Genomic DNA, 22393 nt, shown 5'->3' on the forward strand with positions numbered 1-22393 from the left:
TTGCCAGCCAGGGTGTGCACTCTTGTGTAGGGAGATGGGTGCATGCGTACCTGCCTCCCGGAGAGGAGCTGAGCCGTTCATAAGATCTTGGGGTCACGGACCCTTTGAAGAATCTATGGCCTGAGTAAAGGCTCAGCCTCTTCTCCCCCTGCTGGGCACCTGGGCTGAGTGTCCATCCCCATCACCAGGGCAGCTGCCCGGGGCCCCCACCTCCTCCCGGACCTGCGGTCCTCCTGACCCCCACCCCAGTCCCCCCGCCCAGGAGGGGCTGAGCTATCAGCTCGTTGGCAGAACAGCCTCAACTGAGATTCCTTTGCTCACTTTACCTGTTTGCCTAGTTTCATCCCAGACATCCTATTCAAGAACACAGCGTCTTGGCACAGCCTGCTGTTGCATTTAGACCACATTGAAATCCTTGCATCTAGCTCAGTGTAGCCACTCACCATCCACTCAGGGAAGAAGAGGAGGCTCCGCTAATCCTACTGACAAGTTTAACCCGCCTGAACAATGTAGGGCCCAAAGTCTGGATGAATGAGGACCTGGTCCAGTGGGAGACGTTGGCTTCTGATCTTCCCCCCCGCCTTGTCTCACTCTCCGGCTCCCCGGTTGACCCTCCAACTTTGCCATCTGCTGGGAAAAAAAACTCAAGGAATGCGGGCGCTGTCACTTAATTTATTATACTGTTCATGACAGTAAACATCTTCCAAAAATTCCATCAGGAGAGCCAGGCATGGTTTCCTTTGCCTGAATCCCTGTTGGGGATTCTCTTATTAAATATACTTTTCCCAGATGTGTCTCTGCCGTCTCCCTGAAGGTTGTTTCCATGATTCCCCCCAGAACTAATGAACTTCATTCTGCTTTTTGACCCCCCCTCTTTTAAAAAATTAACTAATAGTCTTGTTTGCCCCCGGGCAGTCCTCAGGAACCTGTTCTATTTTAAAATGAACTGAAAAGATTTTTATCTCAGAAGTGCATGGCTTAAAGAAAACAAGAGACAACACAAAAGTTTAACCCCAAAAGAATATGATTGGAAAAAGAGACACAGATGTATAGAACAGATTTTTGGACTCTATGGGAGAAGGGGAGGGTGGGATGATCTGAGAGAATAGCATCGAAACATGTATATTATCAAGGGTGAAACAGATCACCAGTCCAGGTTGGATGCATGAGGCAAGTGCTCGGGGCTGGTGCACTGGGATGACCCAGAGGGATGGGATGGGGAGGGAGGTGGGAGGGGGGTTCAGGATGGGGAACACATGAAAATCCATGGCTGATTCATGTCAATGTATGGCAAAAACCACTACAATATTGTAAAGTAATTAGCCTCCAAATAATAAAAATAATTGGGGAAAAAAAGAATATGATTGGAAAGGCACACTTAGATGGATGGGGTGGTGGTTAAGGCATTAACTGGCCAATAACAACATGGTATTTTTCTGTTTTTTTGTTTTTCCAGTGAGTTCAAAGAGTTTCAGAAAAAGTGTATCATGGGACTTAGACTTTCAGGTGTTGCAGCTGCCACCTGTATTCTTCTGAGGTCCTCTGTCTCACTGTCTTGACAGGAATGCATGTCTAAGTATGTTCAGTTCCACACTGGGCTTCTTGTAAGTGGGGGGCTTTGGGCTTTCTGCACCCCACCCTCTTCTCACAGGAAGCAAGTTACTTCTTGAGCATAACCTGGTGATTTTAGGAAGATTCTCTTTTTTTAATAAATGAAAATTTAGTTTTAGCATTATATCCATCAGAATCCACCCCCCCCATTATATGGAATGGATATATCCATTATATCCATGCACAATCCACAATTTTGCACAATATTGAAGCAAAACTAACTAGTACTATCTCTGTGTGGCATAAAGGTATTTTGAAATAGCCAGAACAGTTTTAAGCATTTGCTGTCAAAGCTCGATTAACAGGGACTCCAGGAACATGAGCTCTGGTCTGTGTAGAAACTATGGAGCTGGTTATTTAGCAACTGGAATCGGGAAGCAGAGCCCAAAGGAACGTTCTTGACCTTGGGGCACTAAAGGTATTAGTCCCTCGTTAGTTTCATTGAAGCTCAGGGCGGGTCCTGAGCTGTGTAGGACCCTGTGAGTGCCTGGAGGTGCAGAAACCAAAAGGTGGCCTGTGGCCCCTGTCCTTGTGACTTGCACGTTAGTGGCCCTGGCTCCACGCCCCTCACAGCCGCCCACACCTTTCCTTGGATGGAGTGGCCACTTCCCACAGCTCACGCCCCACGTATCGGGGCTCTATCCTCTGCTCACAGCAGTCAGGATCCTGTGCGTAGCTGTCTTTGGCAGGACAGCGCATCGTTTCCGTTCCTGCCCATCTGCTGATAATCCATCACTGAGAGGTACCGTTGCCCATGACTCCTGAGCCTCCATTCACCCCAAACTGGGCAGGGTACCTTCCAGCTGAATCAAGTTTCAGGTTTTCTAGGCATCTTAATTATATAGAATGAGGGTAACTGAGATCATTATAAAAAGATAGAATCTTTTTAAAACTGTATTCCCTTATGGCTCAGATGGTAAAGAATCCACCTGCAATGCAGGAGACTTGAGCTCAATCCCTGGGTCCGGAAGATCCCCTGGAGAAGAGAATGGCAACCCACTCCAGTATTCTTGCCTGGAGAATCTCATGGACACAGGAGCCTGGTAGGTTACAGTCCACGAGGTTGCAAAGAGTCGGACACGACTGAGTGACTAACACTTTCACTACCAAGAAAATGTGGAGGGTACAAATCAGAGATACAGACCTCATTGGGGGTTAATTGAGATGATGGGCTGTTATGCACAGGATTTAAAGACAGCAACATCTGATTTGAATGCTGGTTCTGAAACTTCAGTTGTGTGTGTGTGTGTGCTCAGCAGTGTCCAACTATTTGTGACCCCATGGACTGTAGCCAGCCAGGATCCTCTGACCATGGAATTCTCCAGGCAAGAATATTGGAGTGGGTTGCTATTCCCTTCTCCAGGGGATCTTCCTGACCCAGGGATCTAACCTGTGTCTCCTCCATTGGCGGGCAGACTCTTTACCACTGCACCACCTGGGATGCTCCTAGCTGGGTCTCCTCAGTAACATTAGTGATCCTCTTAGGGCTTAGTTTCCTCATCTGTAAAATGGTCTCAGTAACACCAAGGTCAGAGTCTTTTTTGTAGAGTGTACACGGAATTTAAAGTGAAGCTTTTTGAAGTGTAGGTACTTGATCAAAAAAGGTAAATTTTCATCCTCTCCCTGCAATCTCCCTATCCGGCTGCCTGTTACCGTGACCACATCTGTGTGTCTAGCAAGAGTGGTTCTTCCAACTGTATCTGTCTGTTCTGACCTTGTCTTCTGATGGGCAGGATAATTACATGGTGGGAGTCCTCCCCACCACTGGGGAAGAGACATGCTTTTTTTTTTTTTTTTGGTGCAAAAGCATTTTTTTTACAAAGGAGCATAGTCGATACTGCAGGCAGAGTTTTGGTGGGGAAACAGGCATTGTCTGTTAATGAACAGGAAGTGCTGCCCCTTTAGACCAGGGGAAGAAGAAACTTGCAGCCCCCAATAGCAACTACATATCCAAAAACTCCCAGTGAATTCCACGTTGCTCTCTTTCCTACTAAACATGCGCTACTAAAGCTGTCTCTACCTGATGGCTCCCAACTTGGTGTCAAAAGGTTCATGGGATTGTTAATATGTTCACCTTATTTTGTGTTCATTTCTCTTCTTTGGGGGAAAAAGAAAACTTTTTTTCTTAATGCTGCATATGCAGCATTTTGCTTCTCCAGTCAAAAGAACCGTATTTCCATTTTATAGAAGTATTATGTACTATTTTTCAAATTATGGTTTCTCTACCATTGAAAATGGCATTGTTTTTTGAGTTTATGAGTGAAATAGCTTAACCATCCAAGCTCACATGCATCTCTGTCTAAATGGTTGGCTGCTTCTAACCTGTATTTATCCTGTATTATCTGCTTCTAAGAGGTTTGTGATGATGGGTATGTTAAAAACCACTCTTTGGTTCCTCCGCAACCTTAGGAAAATATTCAAAAGGAAGATTTACTTGGTAATTCATCTTCCTTTGCAAAAGGAGGAAGGTGCCCTCTTTCTGTTCCGGTGATGGGGGGAGATTAACCATGACATCTGGGTGAAGAGAGCTTTAGCAGAGGAGGAGTGGGAACACACGGAAATGAGTGCCTGCTCGTCTCCATGTAAGATTTCTTTAACTTTTCAACCGCGCAGCAGTCTTTGCTATAGATTGCCTTGCAGTTCACCACCCACAGCATGGATCCAGGTCTCTCGGGTCTGCTCTGATGATTATATCAAATTCAACTCAGCAAATGTTTGCAGAGTGGCTACTCTGCAGCAGCAAGTGTCTGGGGGCTGGGGATACAGCAGTGGGTAAACAACCTGCAAAGACCCCTCCTGCGGGGTTGCCCCTGCAATGGGGTCCAGTCTGGGCAGCTCTGAGAAGGCTTCATCTCACTCCTTGTCAGTCAGCCATTTTCAATTTAATTGCTTCGTACTTGGTCGTGTCTGACTCTTTGCGACCCCATGGACTATAGCCCAGCAGGCTCCTCTGTGCATGGAATTTTTCAGGCTAGAGTGGGTTGCCATTTCTTGCTCCTGGGAATCCTACCGACCCGGAGATGAAGCCTGTGTCTCTTGTACCTCCTATATTGTGGGCTGGATTCTTTACAGCTGAGCCACTAGGGAAGCCCATGGAAGGCCTGGAAACTATAAAGACAGTGAAGGGTTTGGGGGCTCCGTGTCCTTGTTGAATTCCTTCCTCTTTGGCGATCTAACTCCTACTTAGCCATCAACACCCCATCCAGAAAGCCTTCTCTGATTCCATCCAGGCCCCCTGAACTGGTCCCCTTCACTTTCCCTTGGTGTTCTCTGTTTATCTCTCACCTAACTTGCTGTTTTGTTTGTAGTTAACTCATTTGGGGTCTGTCCCTCTTACTGGAGTGCAGCTTGAGATCAGGGCTCTTGTCTTGATCTGTATCCATTCCTGGCATTCAGTCCAGAATGTTGGTGTGTAGTAGGTCCTCACTAAAAATGTGTGAAGTGACTGAGTGAAGGAATGAATAATGCTCAGGGACATGGGATACCCACAGTATCCATGGTACTTGCTTCCTATCTTTTTTTAAATTAATTTGTTTTTTAATTGAAGGATAATTGCTTTACAGAATTGTGTTGGTTTCTGCCAAACATCAACATTTCTGCCAAACATAAATACTCTCTTTCTTTGTAGATAGCTTCCCCAGTGGTGCTAGTGGTAAAGAATCTGTGTGCTAATGCAGGAGTCATAAGAGACACGGGTTCAATCCTTGGGTCAGGAGGATCCCCTGGAGGAGGACATGGCAACCCACTGTAGAATTCTTGCCTGGAGAATCCCACGGACAGAGGAACCTGGTGCGCTACAGTCCATGGAGTCACAAAGAGTCGGACACGGCTGAAGCAACTTAGCACACACGCACACATCTTTAGAAACTTTCCAAAACTCACGCAAAGGCCAACGTATTCTGAGTTAGTACTTCTTTTTAACACCCAAGACCACTTTTCCACAGCAGTAACTTCTGGACACTGGAGGAAGAGGACTTGGCCCAGCGTGATAGTCATGGCAAAGGCCTCAGGAATGTATAAAACCTTACTCTCTGCTTTACCAAACCTGGGAGGGTGACCGATGCCCTAGGGGTGGAGCTACTCAGAGCTGAAGCCCTGAAAATAGCAGCTAGTAGGAGGGAGGAGAAAACAGGCTGCACAAACAGCAATGATTCGCCAAGTGGTACCCATTGCATCGCACCACAGGCATCCCTGGGCCAGATCCCAGGAGAGTGCCTGTTGCCCCGAGGGTCTCAGGACAGGAGAAGGCTCTCTGATGTTCACTGTGCAGGCTCAAAAAAGGACAGGGCTTCTTCATCCCACATAGGTTTCCTGGAACACATGATGATTAAACTAATTTGAATTTAGTTGAAAATGTTCCTATGTTGAATTATCTATTCCCCAACAATGCTTATAACTGTGATATCCAGCCTTTGGATTCAACACCAAGTACATTGCCAGTGTTCAGGGGTTGAATTTGCATAGCTCTTCATCCCAAAGGCCCCCTTCCCCTTCCTGCTCCCCTTGGACCCACCCCCGACCCAAGGAAAGAGAAAGGGAAAAGCCTTCGCTGAGTCTGAAGCTCTGGATCTGCAGAGGGTTTGCTGGGCACCTGCAACTGATGCCTATGTTCCTGCCCCTCAGGCTTCTCTCAACTGCATCTTTGAGGTTGTTTTTCTTCTTGTTCCTGCAACATAGGAACACCAGGGTGCAGTGTCTCTTCCTTTAATCTGTACGTGTGCAGGGTAAGGTAGAAATCTACAAGGATGGTGGAAGGACTTCGCAGTCACACTCCCGTAAGAAACTGCCTACAGACTAGGGCTGAGATGGGAGGTACCTTGAGTTTCATATTCTTGAATGGACGATACCCCATGCCTCACAATACGCCGATCTGACAAGAGGCAACCTGCAGAAATCAAGGACTTTAGCCTTTCGAGACTTTGATCTAACCCAGACCATGCCTTATTGTCGAGCATCTTTTTTATTGATCATTGGTTTTTAAAAAGTCACAGATAGATTTTAATATTTTGTCAGTCCTTCCCTTCTTTTTCAGTTCTGTGAGTTACACTTACATTTCTTTTTTTTTTAAATTTTTTGGTTGCCTTGGGTCTTCATTGCTACAAGGACTTTTCTCTAGTTGCGGCGAGTGGGGGCTATTCTCTGTTGCAATGCTCAGGCTTCCTGTTGCGGTGGCTTCTCTTGTTTTGGGGCACAGGCTCTAGGGCCACGGGCTTCAGTAGTTGCAGCACGTCACGTGGCCTCAGCAGTTGCATCTCCCGGGCTCTAGAGCACAGGCTCAATAGCTGTGATGCACACGGCTTGGTTGATTCACAGCAGGTGGGATCTTCTCAGATCAGGAATCGAACCTGTGTCTCCGCATTGGCAGGTAGATTTTTTTTAACCTCTGAGCCACTAGGGAAGCCCTATATGCTTGCTTTTAATCATATATTCTTCCACTGCAAAAACAAGCCATGTTTGATTAGGAAATTTTAATTTCTTGGCAACAAGAGAAGCCACTGCAGTGAGGAGCCCGCACACCCCAGCTAGAGAGTAGCCCCTGCTTGCCGCAACTAGAGAAAGCCCAAAGATGTAACCTATGGTTGCCTGGAGTTGGGTCCAGCACATAGTCTCTGAATAAATATTTGTTGAATGAACTGAAAACACAGGATAATAGGAAGTAGACTCGGGACGATCCTATTTTTGTTTCAAGCATATATTTATATTCATAACTGGAAGAATATATCCTAAAGTATGACCCTGTTTTCCACGGGGAAAAGTGTGAGGGTGTTGAACCTGTGTCCCCTGAATCAGCAAGCAGATTCCTAATCTCTGGACCACCAGGGAAGTTCCTGACTTGCTGATTTCTTTTGGGTTCTGGGAGGCACTGAAAACAAGATGATAGCATTACTATGGACATATTCCCTCTGAAGAAGACACAGTATGTGAGTGAGGACTCTAGTGGATGTATGGTTGCCATGCCTAGGTGATCCTGTGAGGTCATTAAAGAACCAGTTTGGGGACAGAGAGATACTGACTTTCCTCCCTGTGATCCACACACGGGCCAGAAGCCTTTGGCTTTCTGGAATTTTGAATCAAATGCAAAATCATTTAACCAAAAAAGTTTGAAACGCCACAATTTTCGCTAACCATCCCTTGTACGTTCTCAATAGTAGATGGGGAAAGGGGGCTGTTTACACACTGGGATTTGAAGCCTGTATTTTTAAACTAGGGCTCCCCCGGGTTCTGTGTCTATAACTAGACCTGTCTGGGTGGTCTGCGAGGCCCTGAATTAAGAATAATGACACTGCTTTTGTCACACGGGAGCTCCACAGGCTTCAGGCGAGATTGTGCTGTACAGACCTTGCCTGTTGGAACCACATGTGGCCGGGAGGCTTAGGGAGAAAGCAGAGTCCTTAGTGACTATCCTCTCCTTGGGAGAGAGAGCTTTACCACCTCTTCCCTTAATGAGCGTGGAAACTGCTGCTCCTGATGGGAGGGTAGACACAGCCTAGTATAAAGATGATCCACGAGTCTCTGATGACACTGGGAGTCATCCTCACATTTCTGCCTGGAGTTCTCCTCTCCCCATTCTTCCTCTCTGGGTTTACGCTTTCCCTTCCAATCTCTTTGGGTTCTATTTTTTCCCTTTGGTCCTGCGTCCATTTATTTCAACTCCCTGCTTCGTATAGCATTGGTAGATTCATCACTACGTGCAGTTGGTAAGAAGGGGCCTTCAAACATTGGGTGTAGCCGTGGGGTGTCTTGAAGGGGGTTGTTTTTCAGTCTTAACTGACTCTTGAGACCCCATGGACTGCAGAAGGCCAGGCTCCTCTGTCCTCCACTATCTCCCAGAGTTTGCTCAAACTCATGTCCATTAAATCAGGGATGCTATCTAACCATATCATCCTTGGCCATCCCCTTCTCCTTTTGACTTCAGTCTTTCCCAGCATCAGGGTCTTTTGCGCTGTATAAAATCATTTCTGTTTTTCCATTCTCGGGTTGTGAATGGATGTTATTTCTGAACCCTCTTCTTTTCTCTATTTGTCTCCAACTAATGTGCTTATCTTTGCCCTGTAGTGCTACATTTATTTCTAAATATGTGATTAAGGAACAAATCATAAAAGTAATGGTGTTTATGTCCCTGCGTATAAATGAAAAATACATTTATTTTAGAGTGACTCATATGAAAAGGGAAAAGATCATTTTTATTACTACCCTCATAATGCTACTCTGTTATTATTTCAGACATGTGAGTCATTGGCTCAGATTATTTCATTTTATGATCATTTGCCTTAGCTGTTTATTACTGAAATGCATTGCAGTCAGAAGTCTGACATTTAAAATAATAGCTGAACTTTGTGATTTCTGAAATATGGAGACTTCCTTCATTAGAGTGCAACATCAATAAAGCAAGGCCACGCCCTCCTTGGTATCAGTTTTAATTACGTGCCTCATTTCTGTGTATAAAGAATAGTTATTCTTATGTTTATGCTTTCATATGTACAGGACAGAACAAAAGTGTCAAACGCAGGTCGTGCTGTAGTCAGGGGTCATGAGCTACAGTTAATGGGAATTTTTTTGTTGTTTGTGTATCCATTTGCCAGCAAAATATTAAAAGATGACTCAAATTGTTTTGCTATGGGAAAAGATTCTCTACTTTTTTGTTGTTATTGTTATGTAATATTATTAATATTACATGTTTATTATGTCTTTCTGCTCACCTTCCCATGTTTCAAAGGGCCATTCACATTGACAGGTAGATTCTACATCTATTATCAACTGCAAAAGATTTTCTTTATTCCAAAGGCCACATGATCTTAATGTCTCTGTTACATATTGTTAATATGGTTTCATTTTGTTTTATTTTTGTTTTCAAGTAAGGCTAATCTCCCAAAGAATGTCCTATGAGGAAATAGAGAGCCCTAAACACCCAATAATGAACTCCAGATTTTCTATGTGAAATGTTTTAAGACATTAGTTTAGTTCCAGGATTTTAACACAAAGTATCAATTTTAACCACCAGTAAATTCTAACCTGAGAGTCATTCTCTAAATAGAAATATAGAATTAATGAGAGTATTGATTCTGGAAAGGTCAGTATCTGTTTGATGGTAAAGTAATTTTGTCATGTATGCTAAGTTGCTTCAGTCATGTTGAACTCTCCGCGACCCTATGGACTGTAGTCCGCCAGGCTCCTCTTATCTATGGGATTCTCCAGGCAAGAATACTGGAGTGGGTTGCCGTGCCCTTTTCTAGGGCATCTTCCCTACCCAGGGATCAAACCCAGGTCTCCTGCATTGCAGGCAGATTCTTTACCATCTGAGCCACTAGGAAATAACATTAATTGCATAGTCTCAGATAATAAAGCACCTAGAAAATGGCTCTATCGTTCATGTATAGCCATCAAAATACAAATAATTCTTTTTCTTAAAGATTTGAGAAGATTGCTATTAGAACTGAAAAAATTCCCTGTAATCTTTTGGCAGTGCTATATGGTCTAATTATTACCTGGAAAGCCCTTTCTTTACCTCTGATGTAGAGTGAGTTGACAGTTTGTAGTAGATATTTAATCATCATATCTAAAGGGAAACAGCTCACTGACGTATATCATAGGAGCGGGATTATTATACAAACTTTTCGTCATGATAGCCTTTGTTTTGTCTGGTGCTAAATTAACTCATCTCTTTTATGTTATGAAAATGCATGCTTTCAGATTCTTTTTTTTCCCTCCTGCCACTTTCTCATTGAGCTATATGAAGACAAAGATGCTTGTAGCTGGTTACCCACCCGGCCCTGGGTTGTATGTAGGTCACAATTCCTCAGACTGAGAGAGAGGACTCCATTTGGTGTTTATATCTTTGGCAGCTGCACCCTCATCTTGTATCCGATCCAGGCCCTCGGGGGAAGGCGTCTTCCTCATCACAGATGGCTCTCAGAATTGGAGAGCCCAGCCGCGGTTGCTCAGAAATGTGAAGGAGCCGTTTTCTAGTTGTCTGAGCTCAAGCTAAGAATTTTCTTTGCCCACTCGCAGCGCTTCAGCTATTAGGTCGCGCCAGTGGCTGTGAGATTTTCCCATCAGTCTTGGCCCCTCCTGGGGGTTTGGTGATCGCCGTCCTGAGCTGGGCCTCTTCCTGAGTCTTCACCAGCAGGACTGCAGATGCTCTTGGCTTTTTCTGAGCGGCAGCTTGAAGGTCTCAATGTAGCCCTGATCTCCTTGTTTGCTTGGGGATCTGGATTCTTTTCTACAAAGCCATACCCAAGACTTCAGTGAGTAACTGAACATTGTCCTTTGATATACAGGCCACTCTTACAGAGCGCCTGCTACCAACATATGGTGCTTCATCTGCTAAAACTTTAGAGAGTGTTGCACACACTCAGCTCAGGTACAGTCTTGCCTTTTCTCATTGGCAGAAGCATCCTAGACAGGACAGATCCTTAGCACCCGTTTGAAGGAGGTTCTAACAAGCTTAGAAGATAGAGAATCAAGTTCTGGACACAGGGTACATTGTGATCTTGACAGTATGGCTGACTTGACTTCCCTGCAGTTTTCTCTGTTACTGTAAAATTCAGTGACTAGGTCCCATTCATTCAACTACTCAACAAATACTTATCAAACACCTACCCTACGTGAGGCATCACTCCCGGTGCTATGAAGGACACACGCTGACCAGGGCCCAGTCTCACCCTTGGGACTTCCAGTCCACTGAGGTTCATGAGGCATGTCCACAAACACCCACAGGTACCATCGAGAGAAGCAAACAAAGATACTAGGGAAGTTTAGAAAAAGAAACCAGCTCTTTTGCTTGGGGATGAGCCAAAAAAATCTTGTCACCAGGTCTTTATGGAAACTTGAAAGTTGGGGAGGCTTTAATTAAGGTGAGATGGGGGTGGGGGTGCTCCAGATACCAGGGCTGGGTCATGGGCCCCTGTCTGGGAAGGTGGAGACGATGGGAGGCCTCCAGAGTCATCAACCTGGAGATGTGGGTGGGTGGCCCTACATACAGTGCGGTTGGGACAACGAGAAACCATTTCAGTTCAGTTCATTTAGGACATGGCTTACTCATTAACAGGGCTTCCCTGTTGGCTCAGCGGTAAAAAATCTACCTGCAGTGCAGGCCACCCAGGTTCGATCCCTGGGTTGGGGAGAGCCTCTGGAGGAGGAAATGGCAACCCACTCCAGTATTCTGGCCTGGAGAATCCCATGGACGGAGGAGGCTACAGTCCATGGCAAAGAGATGGACACTACTGAGCAACTAACATTTTGACTTTGACTTAACTTACTCATTAATGACATCTTGCTCTGGGAAGGCAAACCTTAATGACTATGAGCAGGCAACCTCTGAGGTCAACCAAGTTACATTTCAGAACCAAAAGGGAAAAACAAAAGCACTGAAGATCCACTAAATCTCCTTCACGGGAGGGTTCCAACAGCACTCACGTCTCCATCCTTGGAGAGGTCAATGGAGCTAAATAAACTCCATCCCTAAACACTCAAGGTGGGTCCCATCCTGTGGACTGGTTGTCCAGGTCATGTTGTCCAGCTATGACTTGGGTGCAGCTGCTGAACAACTGTTCCAGCTGCTGCTTATTCAAACTCATGAATAATGAGAAGGGGGGAAGTGTTGGCTTGTCGTATTCTCTGCTCTTCTTCAAACAGCTGTCCATCTCTTGAATTCTGAATTTAAATTCTAGAAAACTTCTCTTGACACAATTGATCATTTTTCTAACCATTTTATTTAAAAAAAAAAAAAAAGATGTACACCTAGAGTAGATTCTTTTGGACTAAAAAAAATTTTGACTAATCCATATAAACCAAAATGTATTTGTATCAGGGTCAGTTTTAATGCCTTCAATAACGGACTGTGTTTATTTCTTTTCTAAAAAAATCCTTTTATTTTATATTGCTGGATAGCCAATTAACAATCTTGTGATAGTTTCAGGTGAGCAGTGAAGCGAGTCAGCCATGCATATACATGTATCCATTCTCCCCCATACTCCCCTCCCTGAACGGTGTTGATTTCTGATTGTGGTACACTAGCACATTTTCAAGGCTTAATACAACTTCAGGTGGCTTTTTATATGACAATAAGAGGAACAAAGATAATGCCATATTTTATGACACAAATGCTTTTTAATGATCTTTAGAGTCTGAGTTCCTTGCTGTTAACTTGATTGACATCACAGTCAGAGATTTAATCAATAGCCTTGCAGCAATTGATATTTATCACCAGCTCTTCACAGACGCTCCGTGTCAGAGTCCGCACGTGTTCCATTTGACATAATGGACGTGCCCTGAGAACGGGTTTCTTTCTGTAGCCCACGGCACTGCACCATATCCCAGAGCTGGGCCACAGTCCCATGCGAAGGATTCAGTGCAGTGTTAAATGATTGTCGCTTTATATTTAATCTCTGAAGGAAGATGGTCATTTCATGACAATCCCCCAGGACTGAGCCCCCTGCTCATCTCTTAAGCAAAGCTTTCCAACCCTTTCTCTTCCAGCTCCTTCTCTTTTGTTTGGGGTTGAGTGTCTGAAGAGCCTCCCCTGGTGAGGCAGACCATCTAGGAGGCACTTTGCAGTCGGGGTGTTATGACTCTGTGAGTCCGTGAGGTGTTCCTTGATGCCCACAGTGTTCCTAAATGTGGAGACAACAGACTGACCGTGGTCCCTGCGGGGCTCATCCTTCACTGGGCTCCAGGCACCAGGCTGGTCTTCTCTCTGCCTCTCACCACCTCTGCGGAGTCAAGGGGCAATGACTGGATCTGGATCCTGGGTCCCCGGAGCCGGCTGGCACAGACGTCCGTCTGTCGCAAGGGCACCCTGCCCTGACTCATCAAGACCCTACTGCGTGTCAGTGCATTCACTGGGGGCAGCGAAGGGGGTTCGAGAGTCAACTTGGGCTGTGTTTATCCGTTGGTAGCTCATCATCTTCTGGAAGTGCATGCTCAGTTCAGTTCTTTCACTCAGTTGTGTCCGACTCTGTGACCCCATGGACTGCAGCACACCAGGCTTCCCTGTCCTTCACCATCTCCCGGAGTTTACTCAAACTCATGTCCATCGAGTTGGTGATGCCATCCAACCATCTCATCCTCTGTTGTCCCCTTTTCCTCCCAACTTCAATTTTTCCCAGCATCAGAGTCTTTTCCAATGAGTCAGTTCTTCTCATTGGAGTTTCAGCTTCAGCATCAGTCCTCCCAATGAATATTCAGGACCGATTTCCTTTAGGATAGACCTGTTGGATCTCCTTGCAGTCCAAGGGGCTCTCAAGAGTCTTCTCCAACACCACAGTTCAAAAGCGTCAATTCTTCGGTGCCCAGCTTTCTTTATAGTCCAACTCTCACATCCATACATGACTACTGGAAAAACCATAGCTTTGACTAAATGCACCTTTGTTGGCAAAGGAATGTCTCTGCTTTTAATAAGCTGTCTAGGTTGGTCATAGCTTTCTATCTGCCTACATCCTTTTAGTCCTTTTGGGAAACTGGTCCACCAGTATATTTCTGTATCTCATTAACCTCTTTTGGATAGATTAGGTCCAAAATGTTGAAAAAATACTTCCTTGCCTTTTGAGGGTGGCTTGCAGTTCTTTGCATTCTGTGCCCTGAGCTGCCTGACCCAGGGAGGAAAGGCCGGGTCTGATGAAAATTGTTCTAAGCCAGTGTCTCCTATGTTAATACGACTCCAAGACTGGGTGGAGAATCACGTAATTCAGTGCCTTGTTTCCAACACAAAGGGTGCAAGCTCTGTGCATCTTGCATCGATTATACAAGCAGGATTATTTTCATTTTTCTGCCAGTGTCTTTCCCAGTAGCTGAGGGTTGTCTTAGCTGAGAAGGGAGGGTTAAACTGTCCACGAGAGAGAACTGCAGACCTCCCCAAATGTAGATGTTTAACACAGATGAATTTTTAATGGAAATCAATTTTGCTTCTCCAAAAAAAAAAAAAAAAGCCTGTAGGTTCTTGGAAAACACAGACTGCTTACTGTTGAATACTGACATTGTATTTCCTTTCTTTCTCCCCTCCCCTCCTGCCTTCCCCCACCTGCTGGCAGCTGCCCGTACCTAGCAGTGAAAATCACCCCCGCCATCCCGGTGGTCGGTGGCATTTTGTTCTTCTTTGTGATGGGGACCCTGCTACGCACCAGCTTCAGTGACCCCGGCGTCCTTCCGCGAGCCACGCCTGATGAAGCCGCCGACCTGGAAAGGCAAATAGGTAACCCTGAAGGTCCGCCCTTAGCCTGTCTGTGGTCACTGTCCACCTGTGCTCAGGCCCAGTGCGGGAGGATGGGAGAGGAGCCCATGGAGGAGGGGCTGAGTCCCTGGGGAGGAGTCCCAATGTTTCTTCATTCACTTGGCCCGAGGATGACCTGAGTAGGAGGTGGGATGGAAAGTGGTTGGAGGTAAGGTCGAGGGACTGGTGCGCTGGAGGTGGGCTGGTGGTACCGGCAGGCGGGCCACCGCCAGCCAGCCAAGCTCTCTGAAATCCAAGCGTCTGAGTCCGCTCTGAGAAGGCGCCTGCAGAAGGCGCTGTTGGGAAAGCTGTGATTCTTGGTGGCTGCTCTTTCCTCTGCTTTCTAAAATATCAATCGGGAAAGGTTACACCTTAGACTCTGTCCTATTTATCTAGCCTAGGCTCCAGCATTTCTTTATTAAGGTTTGACAAAGATAATATACTTCTGATATATATTGAGATGAATGGCTTTATTTTTCCTTAGATGTTGGAAAGCCTGGGATTAAAAACTTACAGCAGTCCATTTTAAAGATATTAAAAAAAAAACCCAATCCCTATCCCTCATACAAAAACCCTTAAAATCTCTTTTTTAATTAAAAAGAGAGCTCCCGCTTGCTCTTAAAAGTTTGCCTTTGTGAATGTGTAGCTTTGCTGTGGTTGTCATTTGACAAGCTGGCAGGGGGACTGTGGTGACTCGGTGTGAATGTGAAGTTTAGGTATGAAAAATCATTTGACAGAAATAGTTCTCTCCCAGTGGGCTTCCCTTCCCAGCCCACTCGGCTGAAAGACCCTCACTTTCCACCATATAATGAGGTACAAGTGTGGGTCTTGAAAAACAGTGTCTGCTCTGGTTTGCTTCCCCAAATGCTGAAGCGCAGTCATGTCCTTCTCTGAGCATCTGCCTTCATCCTTCTTCCCTGGGAGGGGAGCAATAAAGGGGTCAATAATGGGAGTGTGTGTGAGTTGTCCGCTGGGCTGCAGCCTTTTTGTGTCCTGAGGTAGGGAAGTGGGGAGACAATCTCTTTCTTAGCCACCACACGTTGAGATTTAAACACAGGGCAATAATCTATAGCGTAAACCCTTTGGAGCCCAAGAAGATATAATCTGTCACTGCTTCCACTTTTTCCACTTCTGTTAATATTTGCCATGAAGTGATGGGAGTGGATGCCATGATCTTCGTTTTTTTAATGTTGAATTTCAGGCCAGCATTTTCACTCTCCTTTTTCACCCTCATCAAGAGGCTGCATTTATTTTTTTTTTTTTTAAGAGGCTGCATTTATATAGCTCATCAATAATTTGTAAAGGCCACTCATGATGATCATTGAATTTGATCACATCCCAGCAATTTTGTGAGGAAGACTTTATTATTACACCTATTTTACAAATAAGAAAACAAAACCCCAAGGGGTTAGATGGAAGAAGATAGCAGAGCCAGACCCTTCAACCCAGGTCCCTTGGATCTCAGTCCTAGTTCTTTAGTTCATGTCATAAGGAAGAGAGAGAGGCCAGGGCCCAGTTTCCTTCAGAATAGGTTGGAGCCTGTAGACAGTGCGTAGTCTAGGCCCGCATCACTTCTGCATGAGCTTAAATCTCCTACTGGTGCAGTAGGCAAAGAGCCCAGCTCCCACACTGGCCGTTAAGCATTTTCCTGCTGTGATCCTGTTTTCTCTCCCACCTCCCCATTAGTGCTGGGAGCATCTGAAGAATCAGCAAGATCAGGAATTTTTTTTTTTTTTTTGGCCTTTCTTACAAAGCTGATAATAAAGAGTGACATTGAAATTCTCTATTATAAATGCAGATCCTAAGAGGCATTGAGTTTCCATTATTAATAGTGAAGAAGTTAAATGACTCATTAAAATGCAGTTTTCTTGTTGTTTCATTTTCTTAAAGTTGATAACCTCAGAGCAGTATTTTTCAACATACTTTTCAACATCAGCCATTTTTAAAACCCAGCTCTGCCCCCATGCCCCTTCCCCCCAGAGATACAGATTGTGTAAGAGGTGAAACCAGATTTTGTTTCCTGTGAAGGAGAGAAAAGGAGCTTTAGAGACAGGGCTTTGGAGTGGCAGAAACTAGTAGCCTGATATGTCTTCCCCCAAAGGCAGTTAGATGAGATGAGATGAGACATGGTAGTCAGAAACAGTCTGTGTGTTTCTGGAATCCAGCTGTATTAAGGAGCAGTTATTCATGAAAAACTGATGAACTTTGGGGCAGAACAGTGGGAGTCTGTGGCAGTCTCTCTGGGACCACTGTCATCCCCAGCCTGCGTTCTGAAGGAAGCTCTATGTGGACACCACGCGCCCTGTGGCGTCCTTGTCTGAGGGGCTGACTTGATTCGGAGTGGAGGATGTGAATTTCCAGGTGGTGCTAGTGGTAAAGAACCCTCCTACCAGCGCAGGAGATGTAAGAGACTTGGGTTCAATCCCCAGGTTGGAACGATCCCACGGAGGAGGAAATGACAACCCACTCCGGTATCCTTGCCTGGAGAATCCCATGGACAGAGGAGCTTAGTGGGTTACAGTCAATGGGGTCACAAAGAGTTGGACACAACTGAGGTGACTTAGCACGCATGCATGGAAAAAACCTAGAAACTGAAGCTTTCACCTTAAGAACTAGAGAAAGCAGAGCAAACTAAACTCAAAGCAATTAGTAGGAAGGAAATGGTAAAGATGAGAGTGGAAATCAGTGAAACAGAACACGCAAAACAACAGAGAAAATCAGTGAGCCCCAAAATTAGTCCTTTGAGAAGATCAACAAAATTGACAAAACTTCAGCTATACTCCCCCGACTCCTCACTCCAAAAAGAAGACAAAGAGAAAGAGAGAAGTTACGAATTACCAAAATTAGGAATAAAAAGCAGAGGTGTCACCATCAAACCTACAAAAATTAAGAGGATTTAGATTTTATGCTACAAATTTCGACAATTTAGATGAATGGATAAATTCTTAGAAAGCCACAGTTACCAAAAAAAAAAAAAAAAAAAACCCTCCAGAAATAAAAAACCTGAAAAAAAAAACACAAAAAACCACATAGCAAGTATGCTTAGCATGTGTGCTAAGTCGCCTCTGTGTCATGAAAATGGTCCAAAACTGGATTGTGGTGATGGTTGCATAATCTAATAAATTGACTAATGATTATTGTATTGTACACTTGTGATGGACAACAGTTATGTAAGGCAGCTTATACTGCAATAAGGCTGTCTAAAATAAAAAGGAAGGAGAGAGGAAGGGAGAGAGGAGGAGGATGGAGGAGAAGGAAGAAGGCTCTCCCATCCTCTGGTTGTGTGACTTTAGGCCAGTCGTACACTTTTTAAACCTCATGCTACCATACTCTTAACTTTAACATGGAAATGTTAAATGTTAATTGCTCTGTCGTGTCCAACTCTTTGCGACCCCATGAACTGTAGCCCGCCAGGCTCCTCTGTCCATGGAATTCTCGAGACAAGAATACTGGAGTGGGTTGCCATTCCCTTCGCCAGGGAATCCTGACACAGGGATCAAACCTGTGTCTCTTATGTCCCCTGAATTGGCAGGCAGGTTCTTTCCCACTAGCGCCACCTGGGAAGCCACTTAACATGGGAATAAGAACCCATAGCCTGTGAGGATTGGCTCATTAAATGCTAGAATCTTTTAAGAAAAATTCTCCTCTTTCCCCACTTGGATCTCTCGTCACCTTCCACAAACATAGATTCTCATAAAAAATGACCTGCTTTGTGATGGAAATAAACAGCAGAGCTAGTCTACTGCCTTATAAGGATTCCTCCCGTATATCACCTGGCTGTGGAAAATAAGATGATGTTTCAATGAGATCTTAGCACATTTATTTCGTGCTCTCTAAAGAAGCAAAACACGAGATTTGGAAACTTTTTATTATTAGAGCTATTGATTCCAATTATCCATTGTATTCCTCTGAGTGTAGAAGCCCAGAATAGTCCCTTGAAACCAGCCGTCTGAGGAACTGATTGAAGATTTGCCAAGAATCTGAACAACATTCCCATCCTCAGATTTCTGGAGGGGAGTGGGTGGTGAGGCAGAGGCTGTGTGTCTGTCAGTTCCAAGTCTGTGGAAACGCCTTACGCTTCTTCTGAAAGAGCTTTCGCAATAACTCATTCTGTCGCTGAAAAGACAGTGAAGCATGGGGGTGGGGTCCAGGCGGTGGGGTCACTGAAGTCCTTCTTGGCAGCCTTACAGTTTGGGAAACTGTTCTTTCATTCCACTCAGGAATGACCATATACTAAGCAACTGATTTGGGGGCTAGAAAAAAATGATGATACCACAGCCTTCCCTTTCAATTACCTTTCCAGGGATAAAAATAGGGGAAAGGGGCTGCTCTCCCCCCGTCTTCCGTTCCACATGCATCTCGCCCCATCCGCTCTAGCATCCTCAGGATCAGGGGAGGCAGTCGTGAACTCACACGTGCAGTCCTCCCGTTGAGCTCCAAAAACAAGGCTAGTTATTGAGGTAACTCTCGCTGTGTGCCACAGTAACCCTGACACCAGTAAGTGATCTTGTGGAGGCTTGATGAGGGTGGAATGAGATCAAAGGAAGCTGGCTGGCCTTTAAAAAAATTCACCTGGGCTGCAGTAGAATCTTAAGGTTTATTACCTCCACTCTGAACCTTTGACCGGGCGGCTCAAATGTCTGCTGGACAGCACGCATCTGTGTGCCTCCCTCGTGTCTGCTCTGACTCCCTGAGTCCCTTTCCCTCCCCTCCTTCCCTCTCTCCTCCTCCTCCTCCTATTTTTCTCCTCCCCCTCCCTCTTCCTCCCTCCTCCTCACCCTCCCCTATCTATCCTCCTCCTCCCCTTCCTCTCCCTCCTCTCCTCCCTCCCCCCTCCTCCCCCTCCCCCCTCCTCCCATTTGTATCCTCCTCCTCCTCCCTCCTCCCCTCCCTCCTCCCCTTTCTTCCCTCCTCCTCCCCCTCCTCTCTTTCCTTCTCCTCCCTCCTCCCCTCCCTCCTTCCCTTTCAATCCTCCCCCTCCTCCTCTCCCTCCACTTCTCTCTCCCCCTCCCTCCACCTCCTCCCCTCCCTCCTCCCCTCTCTCCTCCTCCTCCCCTCTCTCCTCTTCCCTCCCTCCTCCCGTCTCTCCTCTTCCCTCCTCCTTCCCCCTTCTTTCCTCTTCTCTCTCTCTCTCTCTTCCACACTCTTGATCAAATTCTCATCATCCAAGGGTTTTCCTTGTAGTACACAGAACCAGTCACCTTTTCCAAGACAGGAGTCTGTCTTTCATTTCCTCCTAAAGTACCCTTGGGCCAGGAATCATCTAGAGGAGCTGTCTAGGAAGCAGGCAGGCCACATCTTGCCCCTGTGGAGGCGCTGGCCTTGTCAGCAGCCTGGGTCTACACCATCCCAGGGAGTGCAGTTCCTGAGAAGTGTTCTATGGAAACAGGATATGTTCACCACCTATTTCACTCGCTAGTTTTTTCTTCCCAAATACATCTTAATTCTTTGCGACTCCATGGAGCCCGCCAGGCTCCTCTGTCCATGGGATTCCCCAGGCAGGAAATACTGGCGTGGGTAGCCCTTCCCTTCTCCAGGGAATCTTCCCCACCCTGGGATTGAACCCAGGTCTCCTGCTTTGCAGGTAGAATCTTTATCTGAGCCACCAGGGAAGCCTTGTGTTTAAGAGTAGAAACATTTTATTTAGTTCTTCAAAAAGTTCATTTGGGTTTCCATTGCCTCTTACAGAAAAACCTGAACAAACTTTGGGGCCAACTCAATAACTGGAATTTTAATAACACTGGTGGATTTTCACTGAAGAAAATACTTTCTTAGGAGGACATTCTTAAGCCAGTTTAAGACCTTAATCAATATTCCCTATTGTAAAGCTACACTATTTCCCATTTTTCCCATTTCCATTTTTATTCTACCAAAATTATTTTTACTGGAGTGATTTCTGCATAAAATTTATACCTAAGATTTTTTTATTGATTGGTTTTTATATTATGAAATTTGCCATTGTGAATTTTATTATACAACTATTATGCTAATATGACAAATTTTCCCTGTGATTTAATTTTTTACCATGTGAGATTTTTAAGCCATGATAGGCTTATTTTTGTGTTTAGTTATTTCTACTGGTAATATTCACCATAAAATTGCTTTTTAAATTGATAGTTTCATTTATTTTTTTGCTTTATAATTCATTAGTCTATTAGCTGTGATTAGTCTGTGATGACCTCTCCCATCGACCTTGCAGTCAGTTTATGTGCTCCATACTAGACAGCCACCCTTGAATATGCAAGAACAAAAGGCATCAAAAGGGGTTGATTTGACTGGTTTTGCCAGTTTTCTTTTCAGAAGGTGACATTTTCTGATCGTTTCTCCAGTTCCTTAACTTTGTTTATTTTTAATTGGAGGATAAATGTTTTACCGTGTTGCGTTGGTTTCTGCCGTATACCAACATGAATCAGCCACAGGTGTATATATATGTCCCCTCCCTCTTGAACTTCTTTCCCACCTCCCACCCTATCCCACCCCTCTAGGTTACTTGCATCTCCCTCCTCACATCTAAGGCTTCCCTGTGGCTCAGTGGTAAAGAATCTGCCTGCTGATGCAGGAGACATGTGTTTGATCCCTGGGTCAGAAAGATCCCCTGGAGGAGGAAATGGTGACCCACTCCAGTATCCATACCTGGGAAATCCCATGGACAGAAGAGCCTGGCGGGCTATGGTCCATAGGGTAGCAAACAGTCGGGTGAGACTGCATACACACGGCATGGTCTCACCTCCAAAATTACCACAGTTTATCCTTTGTGCAACTTTTATTTGCAGTGGGGTCATTTCAGGTCCTCAGGAGCATTCTGCTAGACCAAGAACTCCGTCCAGAATTGAACTGCACCTACCTCTGCAGGGGTCCTTCCTGCCCTTACTGTTCCCTGCCCCCTGCCACCTGCTTTCTGCCCTGGCTGTGCCAGGGTTATGATCTACTTCAATAGCTGTCAGACTCTCTCTTGTATGTACCAACTCCAGCATTTGCCTGTGTCCACTGAAATAAAATAGTCTCTGCCCTGTCCTGTGAAGTAATTGGTTTATTGGTCTGTGATGACAGGTAGGATTGTATTAATAGCTGTTTTCATTAAGTGCTTCTCTTGTGCCAGGCATTATGCTAAGCTCTTTCCATGTATGATCTCATTTAAGACTCACAACTCCATAATGTTTAGATGCTATTCATGTTCCTATTTTATATCGGAGAAAGCCAGTACTCAGAAAAGAAGGTGATTTGCTAGAGATCGTTTGACCATACGTTAAGTGTTAGTCGCTCAGTCAGGTCCAACTCTCTGCAAACCCAAGGACTGTAGCCCATCAGGCTCCTCTGTCCATGGGATTTCCCAGGCAAGAATACTGGAGTAGGTTGCCATTCCCTTCTTTAGGGGATCTTCCCGACCCAGGGATTGAACCCAGGTCTCTTGCATTGCAGGCAGATTCTTTACTGTGAGCCACCAGACCTGGGAGTCAAATGCAGGGTCATCTGCCACGACACCCTATGCCCTTCACCCCTGCTTGCTACTGTCCACCATCTGGCCCGAGGGGAGAGTTCTGGGACCCCTGGAGCGGGTAGCACATCCCTTCGCTG

At 45.4% G+C, this 22393-nt stretch overlaps 1 protein-coding gene across 5 annotated transcripts in view; it reads left to right on the forward strand.

The window, feature by feature from the left end:
• The window catches only part of ZDHHC14 (zinc finger DHHC-type palmitoyltransferase 14), a 277903-nt gene that overhangs the window by 147050 nt on the left and 108460 nt on the right, over window positions 1-22393 (forward strand). For 3 of the 5 annotated variants that reach the window (XM_043888085.1, XM_043888081.1, XM_043888083.1), the window contains exon 2: window positions 14640-14812. In XM_043888085.1, coding sequence (XP_043744020.1) covers window positions 14640-14812 — 173 coding nt within the window. The remainder of the gene's footprint in view (window positions 1-14639; window positions 14813-22393) is intronic. The other 2 variants (XM_043888082.1, XM_043888084.1) reach the window with 1 other exon arrangement.

This window comes from Cervus elaphus, chromosome 26, assembly GCF_910594005.1.
Source record: "Cervus elaphus chromosome 26, mCerEla1.1, whole genome shotgun sequence".
Classification (NCBI taxonomy): Eukaryota; Metazoa; Chordata; class Mammalia; order Artiodactyla; family Cervidae; genus Cervus; species Cervus elaphus.